The 19,581-nt window shown below is 45.7% G+C and overlaps 1 protein-coding gene across 6 annotated transcripts in view; it reads right to left on the bottom strand.

The window, feature by feature from the left end:
* LOC126355736 (U-scoloptoxin(05)-Sm1a) overlaps window positions 1-19,581 on the bottom strand; it is a 1,173,513-nt gene that overhangs the window by 207,501 nt on the left and 946,431 nt on the right. For all 6 annotated transcript variants that reach the window (XM_050006106.1, XM_050006109.1, XM_050006111.1 and 3 more), the window contains exon 3: window positions 13,363-13,496. In XM_050006106.1, the coding sequence (XP_049862063.1) occupies window positions 13,363-13,496 (134 nt within the window). The remainder of the gene's footprint in view (window positions 1-13,362; window positions 13,497-19,581) is intronic.

A 19,581-nucleotide genomic window follows, 5' to 3' on the forward strand; every position in this document is an offset into this window, starting at 1 on the left:
TTCAACTGATTCGTTCATCCTATTCTTAGTGTTTACTCTACTTGCAGCTTTACTTTAGGGAAACCAAAATATTCCCGTGACTATTTCAAGAAACGGGAATAGTAACAGTGGTACAATAATATAAATTTCGTGAATTTTTTAGAATAACAGTATTAGCAACGGAATGGACCGTGAGTTCAGTAGAAGCTCATTTTACGTAAGCTGGGCGAGGTTGCAGAAAATTGTTTCATTCATTATACGGTTTCATTCATTACACGGTCCAAATGTAAAATTAACAATATACCATGGTGTTGTAAGCAACTGATGGCGACGGGTTCTACAAAAGTTGAAAATCGTTCTATCCCTATTTCATAACCTGTCTTTAGCTGAAACCATTCACGTCGTGTAGAAGAATACACTAAGGTGACAAAAAGTTATGGGATAGTGGTATGCACATATACAGATGGCGCTAGTATCGCATACACAAGGTATAAAAGGACAGTGGTTTGGAGGAACTGTCATTTGTACTCAGATGATTCATGTGAAAAGATTTCCGATGGGGATTAACAGACTCTGAATGAGGAACGGTAGTTGGAGATAGACACATAGGATATTTCCATTTCATAAATCGTTTCGGAATTCAATATTCCGAGATCCACGGTGTCATCCGTGGGCCGAGAATAGGAAGCTTCAGGCATTATCTCTCACCTCCGACAACGCAGTGGTTGACGGCATTCATTAACCGGACAAGAGCAGCGGTGTTTACGTAGAGTTGTCACTGCTAACAGACAAGCAGCGCTGCGTGAATATACATCTACATCTACCTGGATACTCTGCAAATCACAATTAACTGCCTGGCAGAGGGTTCATCGAACCACCTTCACAATTTTCTATCATTCCAATCTCGTATAGTGCGCGGAATGAATGAACATCTATATCTTTCCGTACTAGCTCTGATTTCCCCTATTTTATCGTGGTGATCGTTCCTCCCTATGTAGGTCGGTGTCAACAAAATATTTTCGCATTCGGAGGAATGGAATTTCATGAGAAGATTCCGTCACAGCGCAAAACGCCTTTCTTTTAATGGCATGGCATGGCATGCGTAGCCGTACCACTATCCAGCACAAGAGAACGCCGTGCTGTGTGAGCTGACAGAGATCAGCGGCGATCACTACCTGCTACATGAACTGAACGAGCTACAGTCATTCTTCGGGTGAATGGATTTAGCAACAAGAACATACAACGAGCTATGGAGGCATAGTGAAAATAAAATAGACAAACATAAGGCAGAGGCCTCTTACTGTTGATGGCTTACCTCATGTGAGGAGCGTCAGCGACAGTGTAAAGCAAGGTACTGCTCCGCATGGGAATTAAACCAACAATCCAGAGCGATCGCAAGACCCGAGATCTGTTGAGGCCCACGAACGGTACCGTAGATGCTCACCACACTGCAGATTCCAGCGAACTTTGATGAGAATGCGGCGAAATCTGGGCTCCACATCTACATCTACATATATACTCCGCTAGCCACCAAGCGGTGTGTGGCGGAGGGCACAATTGGTGCCAAAGTCAAATCCACCCCACCCCCCCTCTCGCCCCTCTATTCCACTCGCGGATCGCGCGAGGAGAAAACGACTGTCGGAACGCCTCAGTACGACCTCTAATTTTCCTTATCTTTGAATTGTGATCATTGCGCGATTCGAAAGTTAGTGGTAATAATATTGCTCTACATCCTCGGTGAAGATCGGATTTCGGAATTTGGTGAGCAGCCCCTTCTGTTTAGCTCGCCGTCTATCTGCAAGAGTGTCCTACTTCAAACTTTCTATGAGATTTGTAACGTTCTCGCGATGGCTTAATGTACCAGTCACGAATCTTGCCGCTCTTCTTTGGACCTTCTCAATCTCTTGAATCAGACCCAACTGATAAGGATCCCATACAGACGAACGATACTCTAAGACTGGACGAACTAACGTATTGTAAGTTATTTTTTTTGTTGAAGGACTGCATCGCTTCAGGATTCTACCAATAAACTGCGATCTAGAGTTTTCCTTTCCCGTTACGTGTGTAATCTGATCATTCCTTATGAGATCGTTTCGAATAGTCACACCCAGGTACTTGACGGATGTTACCGCTTCCAGGGACTGGGCATTTATTTTGTAGTCGTACATTAACGTGAATTTTCGTCTTATTATACACAATAGGTTACACTTACTAATATTGAGAAATAACTGTCAGTAATTACATCACGCATTGATTTTCTGCAAATCCTCATTGCTTTGTTCAAAACTTTCGTGTGATACTACTTTAATCGACAAACAGTCTAATGCCGCTGTCGATATCATCAACTAGATCGCTTATGTAAATCGTAAAAAGCAGCGGACCTATTACGCTGTCCTGGGGCACACCTGAAGTTACGCTTGTTTCTGTTGTAGTCACCCCGTTCAGGACGACATACTGCTGTTAGAAAACTTTCTATCTAACCGCATATGTCACCGGATACACCATAAGCGAGCACTTTTTGGAGCAAGCGACAGTGCGGAATTGAGTCAAACGCTTTTCGAAAGTAATATGGCATCAACCTGGGAGCCGGAATCTAGAGCTTGTTGTACATCATGCACGAGGAGGGCCTTGTGCGTCTCGCATGACCGTTGTGTTTCGTAAAACCGTACTGGTTTCTGTAGATGGGCTTCTCAGAGTCTAGAAAGGTCGTTATATCTCAACACAAAATATGTTCCATGATTCTACAACAAATCGATGTCAGTGAAATTGGCCGGTAATTATGTGCATCCTATTTTCCCCCTTTTTATAGATTGCTGTGACCTGGGCCTTCTTCCAGTCCCGTGGAACATTCTTCTGTTCCAATGATCTCTGATAGATTATGGATAAGAATGGTGCTATATTTGTAGCATATTCAAAATATAATCATACGGGGATACCGTCTGGGCCAGATGCCTTCGTGGCGTCTAAGGATCTTAATTGTTTTACAATCCCAGATACGCTAAACACTATGACAGCCATCCTTGCGTTTGTTCGATAATTGAAAGGGAGTATGGTGCTGCAGTCCTCTACTGAAAACGATTTTTTTAAAGCTAGGTTTAGAATTTCGGCCTTCTGTTTATCATCATCAGTTAGGTATTGAATTATTTGTAGCGTTCATAGATTTTAAGTACGGCCAACATTTTCGGGGTTATTTTTAGAATCTGCAGATAAAATATTGCTTTCAAATTCGTTAAAAGAATTTCTCATTGTCATTCTGATAGCGGCTTTCATTTCGCATAGTTTCTGTTTGTCAGCGGGGCAGTGACTACACTTAAAACGAGTGCTTTCTCAGCAACTTCCTAGTATGCTTGTTGTACCAAGGTGGATCCTTTCCCTTCCCACCTTGAAACCTGTAGACGAATTACTACACGAGTGTCAGTGCATGAACGCAACGTGTGACTGGCGCAACACAACACATCAGCTACAGCTGAACATCAATGCGACTGTGGCCGATCTATTCATTTTTTTCTATCGTCGAGTGTTCGCTCGGCAGCAGTGACTGCAGCTGCGGAAAATAAGAGGGGCTACAGAAATAATTAAACGCCTTAGGAGCACGGACGTGGTGGATGATTACAAGTCACCGACGGGCTGCCTGCCAGGGACCCCAGTCCGTAGGGTGCAAGTGTTCGCCAACCATCAGCTTCATATGACCCCCGTTCAACATATAAACAAGGGCCCAGAAGAGAACTGCCGGGGAGCATCAACATAAGGCTGCAGCAAAACACTATCCCCAGGTACAAGCTGCCGACATGCTATTGCCTGCCAATCACTGACGCAGTAGCACAGGCAGCAGCCTACCGTGCAGTCGCCCTCTGTAGTAATCTGTGCTTCATATTGTCCAGTGACATCGGTAATCATCATGACAACCGAAATAAGACATTATAAAGAGTGTTACAAAAAGGTATAGCCAAACTTTCAGGAAACATTCCTCACACACAAAGAGTCTCTACATTTGGTACCGGGGATGCGTAGACAAGAGCTTTCAAATGCCCCATAAATGAAAGTGAAGAGGGTTGAGGTCAGGAGAGCGTGGGAGCCATGGAACTGATCCGCCTCTACCAATCCATCGGTCACCGAATCTGATGTTGAGAAGCGTATGAACACTTCGACTGAAATGTGCAGGAGCTCGAACGTGCATGAACCACATGTTGTGTCGTACTTGTAAAGGCACATGTTCTAGCAGCACAAGTAGAGTATCCCTATAAAATCATGATAACGTGTTCCATTGAGCGTAGGTGGAAGAACATGGGGCCCAATCAAGACATCACCAACAATGCCTGCCCAAACGTTCACAGAAAATCTGTGTTGATGTTGTGATTGCACAATTGCGTTCGGATTCTCGTCAGTCCACACATGATGATTGTGAAAATTTACTATTTGATCACGTTGGAATGAAGCCTCATCCTTAAATGAGGATTGACATATTGTTGGATGAACCATTCGCAGAAGTGTACCCGTGGAGGCCAATCAGCTGCTGATAGTGGCTGCACACGCTGCCCGTGGTACGGAAACAACTGCTCTCCATACACTGACGTGGTCAACCTTAACTTGTACAGCAGCAACTTCTCTGACGCTGACATTAGGGTTATCGTCAACTGCACGAAGAATTGCCTCGTCCATTGCAGGTGTCCTAGTCGTTCTAGGTCTTCCCCAGTCGCGAGTCATAGGCTGGAATGTTCCGTGCTCCCTAAAACGCCGATCAATTGCTCCGAACGTCTTCCTGTCGACACCTTCGTTCTGGAAATCTGTCTCAATACAAACGTGCCGCGCCACGGCTATTGCCCCGTGCTAATCCATCTTTTTTAAATAATTCGAACTTGTTCCCTGCATATTCTGACTGATTTCCACACCATTTTGATTTTCCAGAACTGCTGTGCCTGTATTACATTATTTATCTTATAATCCTTCTTTCTAGTGTGTTCAATGTTCAAAGTCCGGTTGTTGTGTATACACATGCCTGTGAACCCACTATTTTAACCACTATACTGTATTAACTTACTTTCATGTTCGTAGAGATGCGTGTCTTTTACATGAGTTCCAATCTGAGCTATACGACGTTTCCATTCGGTGGTTTGTTCATTTATAGCATACCTTTCACATCCATTTTGTCATTGTATTATTATTATTATTATTCAGTGTCTGTAATTATATTTCATTTAAGGCGGCAACGTTACAGTGGTTACAATGAATAAAAATTAAAATGAGATAAATAAAGATAGTTGAGAATCTGGAAGTTCACTTGCAGTGCACGATGCTGACGGGGTGTGGAGAAAATTTCTATCTATTGCTACAGTTGTAACGAATGTGATGTAAATAAATATTTGATTTTTAGTGTTGGAATCCATTTTGGAACAATATATAGCACTAAAATTGACAGAGAGGAATGTTCTTTTGGTCTTCTCACTTTAAAATTTTTCTCATTCTTCTGTGAAAGTGTTGTCATATTGTTAAAGACGATGAATGTAAAAAATGTAGTACAGTAACACTACGATGCAACATAAGAGGCGGCCGCGGTTGCCGAGCGGTTCTAGACGCTACAGTCCGGAATCGCGCGACTGCAACGGTCGCAGGTTCGAATCCTGCGTCGGGTGTGTGATGTCCTTAGGATAGTTAGGTTTAAGTAGGTCTAAGTTCTAGGGGACTGATGACCTCAGAAGTTAAGTCCTATAGTGCTCAGAGCCATTTGATCCAATATAAGAACGGCGCTATCACAACAGGTGCGTGTTTTATGGGAAATGGCCGTCGATAGTCGGTTTTTCAAAACTAGACCATGTCAGTACTGTACTGCTACATATCCCCATACTGTAAAGGTGGCCCTGTGTGATGCTCCGCAGCAGAGGTTCTGGAAATTGCTGGCACTGCCGGCAGCGGCTCCAGTGCCACTGGTTCACTGACGCAGCCACTCGCGCGCGACGTGTGGGTGTGGACTCTTCTTGTGAGATGGAAGAGAGTGGCGCCAGAGGACGAGCGAATATTAAAAGTGCGCGCCTGATTAACATACGGATAATGGAAGTGTCGCCTGGAGCGAGCGACCAGAGCCACTCAGTGGCTGCGGCAGTTCTGCGAACTGGCGACAGCCCCGCGGCAGATTCCCCGCACTCACTCGGCGCGGCTCTGCCCTACACACTCCAGCACTTTGCACTGCCCCAGAGTTTCGTAACCACTGCTGCAGCCACACAGACCACTTTTTGTGCTGAACTTGGCCCTTAGCCTGGATGTCTATGCATAGTCAAACGCACGAAAGAACAATTTTTACTTTCGTACCAGTGTGTGCAATGTACGTAGTCTCAATGGCACAGAGGAGATGGCAACTCCAGGGCACTTTTGCCTTCGAGGAATTGCATGATGATACAAAATTGGGTCTTTTAAACGCAATGTTTTTAATTGTCTTCCATACTGAAGAGATACAACGTACTGGGGAAAATAATGTTGTTTATTGTGCTTTTAATATTTTCTACGACACAATCACAAAAATATTTTATACTGTTAACTGCTATTGGCTGCCACTGACCATCATCCAATCTATACTAAGATAGTATCTGTTCTTTCGGACATGTCTGAAAGAACAGATACCATCTTAGTACATATATAGTTAAGGCTCACCGGTCACTTGACCATCTTCTTCTTCTGTGCGAATGCACAAACAGTGCCCGAACTCTTACGGGAATCGGCAACGCGCCACGAGTAATGAGTATAATGGGTGGGGGCATTACGCATGTAGTGCGGGACAATACGTTGTGAATGTGGGTTTCGCAGTCGCGCTATCCTCTGTGTCCTCGGTGGCTCAGATGGATCGTGGTTGTGAATGAGAAGTTCGCTTCTCGTCAGAGGCTACATTCCATTCATCTGACGGACGAACCCTTGTGTCCGACATGCTCAGTCGCTGACTCGGATGCACACCGTCTGACGTGTGCCGCGACCAGCGAGTGCTGGCTACTGACGCAGCGCATGCTGGCGTTACTCTTGGAGCGATTGCCGGAGCCCATCTCCCCTGATGATGTATTGCGCCCCGACGGCGTATACTTTCCATCAAAGAGGACGAACGCCGTTAACTGGCTAAAAGGCATGGCCGTTTACTACATATTTTGCGATGCTCCCAAAGGCACACTCGACTTTTGGTCCCTACTGATGACGACACATGCAGCTTTCAGCCGCCACCCGAAGTACAGAACTCGTTTCGAAAATTATTTAGGTTCATTATTTGCGGATCCTCCTGCTCACTGGGGCGTTCCGCGTATGATACGCTGAAAATGAAGAAGGATCCTCCAGCATACTGATCCTCTACGGGCGGAAGAGGGGGCAACCCCTCCCAACAGACGAGAAGACCACTCGGACGCTCGGCTACGGCAGTTGTAGGATCTTTTTTTGTAATGAAACAAAAATAAATCCATAAATACAAAGAAAATGAAAAAAATTTAATTTAATTTTTATTTTTTACTTAATTTTTTAAAAATTATTAATGTTATAAAAATTAAAGAAATAAATAAATAAAACGACGTAGACAAACCCACTACATCCTCTTCCTGATCCTCGACCTCGAACACGTTGCTTGGGCGTGGCGGCGGGATGGCCAGGCTTCGGGTGTCGACCCCTGCCCTACCCGTCGTCCTGCTCCTGCAGCGGTTCCTTATTTAATAATAATAATAATAATAAGTTACCAGGAGACCTGGGTACAATTCCCAGACTTGGCACAGATTTTAAATTAAAAAACAAAAAGATAGATAGATCGTCTGCCATGTAAGCAGGAGATCCCGGGTTCGAGTCCCGGTCGGGGCACACATTTTCATCTGTCCCCTCTGACTTCTTCGAATAAAATACTACGCATAGAAGAAGTGAACTTACAGGCTAACAATACGAGCATACGGTGGGAAAATGGAATGCACCGCTTAGGGACAAACTTGGCTCGAGCCAACGGGAACGCGAGGAGAAATAATTGTAGCAAACCGCCACCTTCTGTTAATACCTGTTTTATACTCTTAACAAGAATGTGAAGGAGACTCGGTGTAGCAGACTGGTGTCAGTGACATATGCTTACAAAAGTTGAACTGCAGTGCAAGTATAAATTAGTAAACTCTCAATATACACTCCTGGAAATGGAAAAAAGAACACATTGACACCGGTGTGTCAGACCCACCATACTTGCTCCGGACACTGCGAGAGGGCTGTACAAGCAATGATCACACGCACGGCACAGCGGACACACCAGGAACCGCGGTGTTGGCCGTCGAATGGCGCTAGCTGCGCAGCATTTGTGCACCGCCGCCGTCAGTGTCAGCCAGTTTGCCGTGGCATACGGAGCTCCATCGCAATCTTTAACACTGGTAGCATGCCGCGACAGCGTGGACGTGAACCGTATGTGCAGTTGACGGACTTTGAGCGAGGGCGTATAGTGGGCATGCGGGAGGCCGGGTGGACGTACCGCCGAATTGCTCAACACGTGGGGCGGGAGGCCTCCACAGTACATCGATGTTGGTGCCAGTGGTCGGCGGAAGGTGCACGTGCCCGTCGACCTGGGACCGGACCGCAGCGACGCACGGATGCACGCCAAGACCGTAGGATCCTACGCAGTGCCGTAAGGGACCGCACCGCCACTTCCCAGCAAATTAGGGACACTGTTGCTCCTGGGGTATCGGCGAGGACCATTCGCAACCGTCTCCATGAAGCTGGGCTACGGTCCCGCACACCGTTAGGCCGTCTTCCGCTCACGCCCCAACATCGTGCAGCCCGCCTCCAGTGGTGTCGCGATAGGCGTGAATTGAGGGACGAATGGAGACGTGTCGTCTTCAGCGATGAGAGTCGCTTCTGCCTTGGTGCCAATGATTGTCGTATGCGTGTTTGGCGCCGTGCAGGTGAGCGCCACAATCAGGACTGCATACGACCGAGGCACACAGGGCCAACACCCGGCATCATGGTGTGGGGAGCGATCTCCTACACTGGCCGTACACCTCTGGTGATTGTCGAGGGGACACTGAATAGTGCACGGTACATCCAAACCGTCATCGAACCCATCGTTCTACCATTCCTAGACCGGCAAGGGATCTTGCTGTCCCAACAGGACAATGCACGTCCGCATGTATCCCGTGCCACCCAACGTGCTCTAGAAGGTGCAAGTCAACTACCCTGGCCAGCAAGATCTCCGGATCTGTCCCCCATTGAGCATGTTTGGGACTGGATGAAGCGTCGTCTCACGCGGTCTGCACGTCCAGCACGAACGCTGGTCCAACTGAGGCGCCAGGTGGAAATGGCATGGCAAGCCGTTCCACAGGACTACATCCAGCATCTCTACGATCGTCTCCATGGGAGAATAGCAGCCTGCATTGCTGCGAAAGGTGGATATACACTGTACTAGTGCCGACATTGTGCATGCTCTGTTGCCTGTGTCTATGTGCCTGTGGTTCTGTTAGTGTGATCATGTGATGTATCTGACCGCAGGAATGTATCAATAAAGTTTCCCCTTCCTGGGACAATGCATTCATGGTGTTCTTATTTCAATTTCCAGGAGTGTAGAACCACTGACGGTAACAACTCATGAAGCAGGTAACTTATCCTTTTTTGTGATTTTGTTGAATTGTTTCACTCCTTTTACTTATTCCTTTCCTCGTCATATTCTCGCTTAATATTCAAACTTTTTTTCATTTGTAAAAGGTGTACAACTTTACTTACGGCGTTTTTCACCAACATTTCAGGCTTTAATGAAACAAACTGGCTACTCATGTATCATTCAAAGCATTTTCCATTGCTGGCCACTACTTCCTCCCATCTTTCTGGCAGTGTACGAAACCCAAGTCCAAAAAATTGTTCATCTTTTGAAACGATCCACGAATCGATCCATTTTGTGACTTCTTCACTTGATCGAAAGTGTTCATCAGCGAGGCCATGCGCCATTGACCTAAACAGGTGATAGTCAGAGGGAGCAATGTCTGGAGAATGTTGCGGGTGGGGCAGGACTTCCCATTTTAACGTTTCCAAGTACGTTTTGACCTCTTTTGCAACGTGGGGTCGAGCGTTGTCGTGTTGCAAAATCACTTTATTGTGCCTCTCGCTGTATTGTGGCCGTTTGTCTTTTAATGCTCTGCTCAAACGCATTAATTGCGTTCGATAACGAGCAGTCCGCAGCTCGTGGTCGTGCGGTAGCGTTCTCGCTTCCCACGCCCGGGTTCGATTCCCGGCGGGGTCAGGGATTTACTCTGCCTCGTGATGACTGGGTGCTGTGTGATGTCCTTAGGTTAGTTAGGTTTAAGTAGTTCTAAGTTCTAGGGGACTGATGACCATAGATGTTAAGTCCCATAGTGCTCAGAGCCATTTGAACCGTTTTTTGATAACGAGCATCTGTGATTGTTTCACTTGGTTTTAACACCTCATAGTACACGACGCCGAGCTGATCCCACCAAATGCAGAGCATGATCTTGGAGCCTTGAATATTTGGTTTGGCCGTCGACGTGGAAGCATGGCCGGGATATCCCCATGATATTTTGCGTTTAGGGTTATCGTAATGAATCAATTTTTCGTCCCCGGTCACAATGCGATGCAGAAATCCCTTTCGTTTTTGCCTCTGAAGCAGCTGTTCACAAACTCAGAAACGTCGTTCAACGTCTCTGGTTTCAGCTCACATGGGACCCAAGTTCCTTCTTTTTAACTGAAGCCCATAGCCTAAGACGTTTTGAAATGGCTTGCTGTGTTACTCTCATTAACCGTGACAATTATTTTTGAGTTTGTCTCCAGTTTTGAAACTTCGAAAACATTCTCTGTTCCACCACTATGCCGGACTACGACGTTAAAATCACAGTTCTTGAAGCGTTGAAACCACTCACGACTCTTTCTTTCACTAATAGCGTCCTTACCATACGTACATGAGAGCATTCACTGAGACTCAGCAGCTGTTTTCTTCATATCGAAACAAAACAATAACACCTCCCGCAAATGACAAGAATTGCGGTTGTAAACTGACATTTTTAATCAAGAACAACTTTATGAAGTAGACAAAAATCGACCAATGTTTGAATGTGGTTATCTTGACCGGGGCCGCAGCTAACTACCTGACGTCTGTGAACTGTTTATTTCGACCGCTACTTACCGTTGTCACTACCTATCGCCAAACGGTGGAAGCAAAGTTGCACATGTTGTAATTTTGGTCAGTAGAGTGCTATTAACAGTAACTGACATGTATGTTCTCATCAGGTGTAATACATAAGGTACTTAACTGAATAAATTACATATTAAAGAAGATCAAGAAATCGCACTTATGGCAAGTGTTGGCATACAAAATAATGCAAAACTAGTAGATGGGCACATTATAATAGCAGAGTGCTGACAAAACATCTCACTAAAACGTGACTGAAAGAAAAAAAGTGTGTTACCTACAGAAATCTGAACACAGTCGCAGGCCTCATTTACCTAGCAAACAACGTGGGTAAACTGAGGCTATGCTAAGTAAGAGACCATAACGGGACATAACGGACTCTTCCGTTTTCATAAATACTCAATTTGCCAGAACATCAGTTTTCTAATGCAGTGCGACGCAATTCAGCTGAAAAAAATCCCCTCGAAATATCGCCTTTGAACGTCAGATGAGTTTTGAAGTGCTGGTAACTACCAAACACAATACACTTTTCACCAATACCGTTGGTAGCTGAGTGTGTAGCTTGTTGGTCTAGTAGTTGTGAAGCTGGATTGATTCTCACTAAGAGCGATTTATTTTTACATGGATCCAAATTCGATTTTTATTGTCAAATGCAAACGTTAATAAAAATTATTGAAGCATAATTTGTTCATAAGGATAACACACCTTTATTTTCTGTTCCTAACGCCAACAAAAATAAGTTGATAATTGGCACAGAAATGCGAAAATAAAAGATAAAATAAAATATTTTTTTATTTCTAGAGATAGTGCAATTTTATTTTTCATTTAACAATAAGACATTTCATATGCTTGTATCCAATTTTAATTTATTTTTATTCCACTACTAATAAAAACAAAATACGTTATTTTTACTGAAAAAATATGAATGACCGCGGTTTTCTAGTTGTCAGAGCACCAGAGTTCAACAATGGAGGCCCCAGATTCAGTCTTGGGTAGTGGAAGGGATTTTCTTCCCGTTTCAGTCCGCTCCACTCCTCCCCCTCCCCTCCCCTCCCCTGTCCGCAAAACTCTGGCATAGATCTAGTCAGACTGCTACCAAACGAGAACTTACGACCTTTGCCGAGGTAAAAAGGAGGCCCCAGGGCGAAGGGCCCATTTTCCTCAGCCTCCTAGTGGCTCTCCGGAGAAAGGCTGTACCTTGCCTGCATTCAGAAGTTGTCTTTTTATTTGTTAATGAATATTTGCATCTGTTAGTAAATACCGGGTGATCAAAAAGTCAGTATAAACTTGAAAACTTAATAAACCACGGAATAATGTAGATAGAGAGGTAAAAATTGACACACATGCTTGGAATGACATTGGGGTTTATTAGAACAAAAAAAAAAATTGCTAGCCGCTTGAAAGATCTCTTGCGCGCGTCATTTGGTGATGATCGTGTGCTCAGCCACCACTTTCGTCATGCTTGGCCTCCAAGGTCCCCCGTTCATGCGATTTTTGGCTTTGGGGGTTACCTGAAGTCGCAAGTGTATCGTGATCGACCGACATCTCTAGGGATGCTGAAAGGCAATATCCGACGCCAATGCCTCACCATAACTCCGGACATGCTTTACAGCGCTGTTCGCGACATTATTCCTCGACTACAGCTATTGTTGAGGAATGATGGTGGAAATATTGAGCATTTGCTGTAAAGAACGTCATCTTTGCTTTGCCTTACTTAGTTATGCTAATTATTGATATTCTGATCAGATGAAGCGCTTTTTTTCGGACTTTTGTGAACTTTTGTACTTTTTTTGGTTCTAATAAAACCCCACGTCATTCCAAGCATGTGTGTCAATTTGTACCTCTCTATCTACATTATTCCGTGATTTATTCAGTATTCAAATTTATACTGACTTTTTGATCACCCGGTACACGCTTCAAAGAAAACTGAAAAGCGGCGACTTCGTGATAAATGCATTACGCTACTAACTTGTCTTCGAATTTTGTTGATGCGTGTCAAAAGCTTTGTACTTATCCACCTTGGGCATCTTCTACCTTCCTCAATTTTTCTAATGATTTTATACAGAACTGCACCTTGGGCTATAAGAAACTGATATCCGGGCACTAATCTTCACATTCTACAACTGAGAAAAAGTTCGAATGAAGAAAGTCCGCAGTGTCCGCTCGTCAGTGCTGTGGAGCAGTGGGCAGCCGGTGAATTGGCCAGGCGACCGTCGTCGCTAGCTCTGAGAGTCGTGGAAGGCAGGGAGGGGCCGAGTACTCACCACACAGTGGTTGGCCTCCGGAGGGCACTCCTTGAGGTGCCTCTGCGCCGTGTAGTTGAGGCAGGGCGTGATGGAGCCCACGCCGTCCGTGTACTCTCCGCAGCGGTAGCAGCGCAGGGCGGCCGAGGGAGCCACTGCAACACAACGGAGGCGGACACACACGGTTAACACTGTGCAGCGACACACACACCAAGGCACAAGCGACAGCGCGGTTGCTTTGAGGTGCTCAAGAATGCCAGCAACACATTATAAAGTTCTCCAATGCGAGGCATATTTAAATCCTGACCTTATAATGCGCTAAGCTCTAGTTGTCACAAAAATTGCCTTTTCCTTCAGGTCGCAACAATTGTTCAACTATCGAACTTCATTTTGGATTCGGTATTGAGTCCCGATGTTATTCAATCTGTATACTGACCAAGCAGTAAAGCAAACAAAAGAAAAATTCGGAGTAGGAATTAAAATCCATGGAGAAGAAACGTGACATTGTAATTCTTCCAGAGACGGCAAAGAACCTGGAAGAGCAGCTGAACGTAATGGACAATCTCTTGAAAGGAGGATATAGGATGAACATCAACAGAAGCAAAACGAGGATAATTGAATGTAGTCGAATTAAATCAGACGATGCTGCGGGAATTAGATTAGGAAATGAGAGGCTTAAAGTAGTGAATGAGTTTTGCTATTTGGGGGAGCAAAGTAACTGATGATGGTCGAAGTAGAGAGGATATAAAATATAGACTGTCAATGGCAAGGCAAACGTTTCTGAAGAAGAAAAATTTGTTAGCATCGAGTAGAGATTTAAGGGTCAGGAAGTCGTTTCTGAAAGTATTTGTATGGAGTGTACCCATGTATGGAAGTGAAACGTGGACGATAAATAGATTGGACAAGAAGAGAATAGAAGCTTTCGAAATGTCGTACTAGAGAAGAATGCTGAAGATTAGATGGGTAGATCACATAACTAATGAGGAGGTACTGAATAGAATTGGAGAGAAGAGAAACTTGTGGCACAACTTGACCAGAAGAAGGGATCGGTTGGTGGGGCATATTCTGAGGCATCAAGGAATCACCAATTTAGTATTACAGGGCATCATGGAGGGTAAAAATCGTAGAGGGAGACCAAGAAATGAATACACTAAACAGATTCAGAAGGATGTAGTTTGCACTAGGTACTGGGAGATGAAGAAGCTTGCACCGGATAGAGTAGCATAGAGAGCTGCATCAAACCAGTCTCTGGACTGAAGACCACGACGACATTAAATCAGATTCTATAACACAGCATCCGCAGGGTCAGCAGTAGTTACACTACTGGCCATTAAAATTGCTACCCCCAAGAAGAAATTCAGATCATAAACGGGTACTCATTGGACAAATATATTATACTAGAATTGACATGCGATTATATTTTCATGCAATTTGGGTGCATAGATCCTGGGCATTGAGTCAAACAGAGCTTGGATGGCGTGTACAGGTACAGCTGCCCAAGCAGCTTCAACACGATACCACAGTTCATCAAGAGTAGTGACTGGCGTATTGTGATGAGCCAGTTGCTCGGACACCTTTGACCAGGCTTTTTCAGTTGGTGAGAGATCTGGAGAATTTCCTGGACAGGACAACAGTCTAACTTTTTCTGTATCCAGAAAGGCCCGCACCAGACCTGCAACATGCGGTCGTGCATTATCCTGCTAAAATGTAAGGTTTCGCAGGTATCGAATGAAGGATAGAGCCACGGGACGTAACACATCTGAAATGTAACGTCCACTGTTCAAAGTGCCGTCAATGCGAACATGAGGTGACCGAGACGTGTAACCAATTGTACCCCATAAAATCACGCCGGGTGATACGCCAGTATGGCGATGACGAATACACCTTTCCAATGTGGGTTCACCGCGATGTCGCCAAACACGGATGCGACCATCATGATGCTGTACGCAGGGCCTGGATTCATCCGAATATATGACGTTTCGCCATTGGTGCACCCAGGTTTCTCGTTGAGTACACCATGGCAGGCGCTCCTGTCTGTGATTCAGCGTCAAGAGTAACCGCAGCCATGGTCTCCGAGCTGATAGTCCGTGGTGCTTCAAACGTCGTCGAAGTGTTCGTGCAGAGGGTTGTTGTCTCGCAAATGTCCCTATCTGTTGACTCAGGGATTGAGACGTTGCTGCATGATCCGTACAGCCATGCGGATAAGATGCCTGTCATCTCGACTGCTAGTGATACGATACCATACCCACCGATTCCATATGCTGCTAACAGTCATTGTATCTCGACCAACGCGAGCAGCAATGTCGTGATACGATAAACTGCAATCGCGATAGGCTACAATCTGACCTTCATCAAAGTCGTGATGGTAAGCATTTTTGCTCCTTAGACATGGCATCACAACAACGTTTCACCAGGCAAGGCCAGTCAACTACTGCTTGTGTATGTGAAGTCGGTTGGAAACTTCCCTCATGTCGGCGCGTTGTAGGTGTCGGCACCGGCGCCAACTTTGTGTGAATGTTCTTAAAAGCTAATCATTTGCATATCACAGCGTCTTCTTCCTATCGGTTAAATTTCGCGTCTGTAGCTAGTCATCTTCGTGATCTATCCATTTTAATGGCCGGTAGTGTATATGAAAAAAAAAACGTAAATGAATTGCAAACTACGGCGTGCACATACTTTATTCAACATGTAAGCGTCACTACAGATATTCGGATTTGGGTTATGACAAGTTCCAATCGCCTGCCATCATTGGCGATGAAGTGGCGCAGACGAATACCGAATTTCTGCATGACGCGCTGATGTGTCGGAACATCGATGCTGTAATTGACCTCCTGAATGGCTGTTTCCAGCTGAGTAATGGTTTTGAGGTTATTGTTGTACACCTTGTGTTTAACATAGCCCCACAAAAAGTTGCTGTTATTGCTGTACACCTCGTCTTTAGTACAGCCCCACAAAACGGAGTCGCATGTGTCCAGATCCGGAGAATATGGCGGCCAATCGTGGCCCACGCCACTGGCCGCTGGCTGCCCCAGAGCCAGAAAGCGCTCCGCAAAGTGCTCCTCCAGGATGTCAAACGCTCTCCTGCTTCGATCGATACGAGAAATGCTTTTACTGATTGCATCTCTACCAGTTCAAACTTACTGCTGCGTTTCTGTACTTGTACCATCACAAATAAAACATATTGTGTCAATTTCCAATTTGTCTCACATTTTTTATAATGACACTATGATGAGCAAGATGATTTTGTGGTGTCAGAAAACTTTCTCACTTGTTTGGACACAAATCAGTCGCGTACAGAGATCTTCTGTTTTTCATTCTCCTTACAAATATTGAAAAATTTTTCACTTCCATTCTTCATTTGCTCCTAAGAAAAGTTACAATTTCAAATATCACTGTCTCTGTGTGTGTGTTCATGTGTGCCCCACCCTTTGTTTTACATTCCTAACTGTTGATGGCGCATTTTGGAGGATGGTTGCAACTTCCAATCTGACATTCGCCTGATGATCAACGGCGACTCTAGAAAACTTGGACGGATTCGGGTACCAGAACTATTTTAATTTTCATTGTCCTACACAATACACTGATCAGCCAGATCATTACGGCCACCTACATAATAGCCGCAGCGGTCAGCTTTAGCACGGATAAAAGTGGCGGCGCGTCGTGACATGGAAGCAATGAGACCTTGGTAGGTCGTTGGAGGGAGTTGGCAGCACATCTGCACACGCAAGTCACCTGACTCCCATAAATCCTGGGGACGGGGCGAAGAGTTCTGACGCCACGATCAGCCACATCCAAAATACACTCCTGGAAATTGAAATAAGAACACCGTGAATTCATTGTCCCAGGAAGGGGAAACTTTATTGACACATTCCTGGGGTCAGATACATCACATGATCACACTGACAGAACCACATGCACATAGACACAGGCAACAGAGCATGCACAATGTCGGCACTAGTACAGTGTATATCCACCTTTCGCAGCAATGCAGGCTGCTATTCTCCCATGGAGACGATCGTAGAGATGCTGGATGTAGTCCTGTGGAACGGCTTGCCATGCCATTTCCACCTGGCGCCTCAGTTGGACCAGCGTTCGTGCTGGACGTACAGACCGCGTGAGACGACGCTTCATCCAGTCCCAAACATGCTCAATGGGGGACAGATCCGGAGATCTTGCTGGCCAGGGTAGTTGACTTATACCTTCTAGAGCACGTTGGGTGGCACGGGATACATGCGGACGTGCATTGTCCTGTTGGAACAGCAAGTTCCCTCGCCGGTCTAGGAATGGTAGAACGATGGGTTCGATGACGGTTTGGATGTACCGTGCACTATTCAGTGTACCCTCTACGATCACCAGAGTGTACGGCCAGTGTAGGAGATCGCTCCCCACACCATGATGCCGGGTGTTGGCCGTCTGTGCCTCGGTCGTATGCAATCCTGATTGTGGCGCTCACCTGCACGGCGCCAAACACGCATACGACCATCATTGGCACCAAGGCAGAAGCGACTCTCATCGCTGAAGACGACACGTCTCCATTCGTCCCTCCATTCAAGCCTGTCGCGACACCACTGGAGGCGGGCTGCACGATGTTGGGGCGTGAGCGGAAGACGGCCTAACGGTGTGCGGGACCGTAGCCCACTTCATGGAGACGGTTGCGAATGGTCCTCGCCGATACCCCAGGAGCAACAGTGTCCCTAATTTGCTGGGAAGTGGCCGTGCGGTCCCCTACGGCACTGCGTAGGATCCTACGATCTTGGCGTGCATCCGTGCGTCGCTGCGGTCCGGTCCCAGGTCGACGGGCACGTGCACCTTCCGCCGACCACTGGCGACAACATCGATGTACTGTGGAGACCTCACGCCCCACGTGTTGGGCAATTCGGCTGTACGTCCATCTAGCGCATCTAGCGCCATTCGACGGCCAACACCGCGGTTCCTGGTGTGTCCGCTGTGCCGTGCGTGTGATCATTGCTTTTACAGCCCTCTCGCGGTGTCCGGAGCAAGTATGGTGGGTCTGACACACCGGTGTCAATGTGTTCTTTTTTCCATTTCCAGGAGTGTATGTACGATCAGGCTCAGATCTGGCGAAGTTGTGGAGGGGGGGGGGGGAGAAGGTGTAATTGGAAATCCATCACACTCGTGGCGTTGTGATATGGCGCGTTATCTTGATGAAAAATGCCAGTGGCGCCGGGAAACATGATCGTCATGAATGGGTGCATGTGGTCTGTAAGCAGTGTACGATACTCCTTGGCCAACATAGAGTCTTGCACGAGCTTCACTGGAAACATGGATGCCTACGTGAAAGATCCCGAGAGCGTAACGGAGCCGCCACCAGCTTGTCTCTGTCCTACATTACAGGTGTTGAAGAGCTCTCCCTCTGGAAGACACGGATTCGCGTCATCCCATCACCATGATGAAGAAGGTATAGGAATTTATCAGACCACGCAACGCTCTTCCACTGCGCCAACGTCCAATGCCGATGGTCATGTGCCCATTTCAGCTCTGGCTGCCAATGTCGTGGCACATGCATGGGTCACATGCTGCAGAGGCCCATCTTTAGGAGTGTTCGGTACATTGTGTGTTTAGACACTCCTATTCTCTGCCCAACATTAAAGTCTGATGTCAGTTCTCCGCCTGTCCTGGCAGCCTGCGAAGTCCTGAGGCGTAGCGCCGTATAACGATCCTGCCTTGGTGGCGATTAAGTGGGAGATGTGTCACAAAGCTGGATAGTGACAGATGGTGACGCGAGACTGGACGCGCACGAAGTTTAGGTACCGATAGAGGACAATATTTGATTGTGGGACTGTGACTTTAGTTTCGATTGTGTCCACTAGAGTGCACTAAACTAATAAAAAGTTTTTCATAAACTGTTCTAGTATTTTCATAAAGTGTTATTGTCTCTTTTTGTGTACGTAAAATGTTATAAACGTGTTTTAGCAGTATGAATTATGCGTGAGTGTGGTTTAAGGTTAATATGAAGGTAATTGTTTAACGAGTTATGTAGAGGATTTAGCGTGGGAACATTTCGAAGAAGTATGGATATGGACAAAGGGGATTTTTGTAGAATAGATTTGTAAAATAAGTTTATGATAAAAGGAAAAGTTAATTCAGGTATAAATAACAATAGTAAATAACTTTATGAATATGCAAAACATCAGCATATTAGATAATTACGTCGGTAAAAAGTGCAGCCGTTAGGTTTACTATTTTGCGATTGGTTATTGACAAAAAGAGCGGACTGAC

Source organism: Schistocerca gregaria, chromosome 3 (genome assembly GCF_023897955.1).
Source record: "Schistocerca gregaria isolate iqSchGreg1 chromosome 3, iqSchGreg1.2, whole genome shotgun sequence".
Lineage (NCBI taxonomy): Eukaryota > Metazoa > Arthropoda > Insecta > Orthoptera > Acrididae > Schistocerca > Schistocerca gregaria.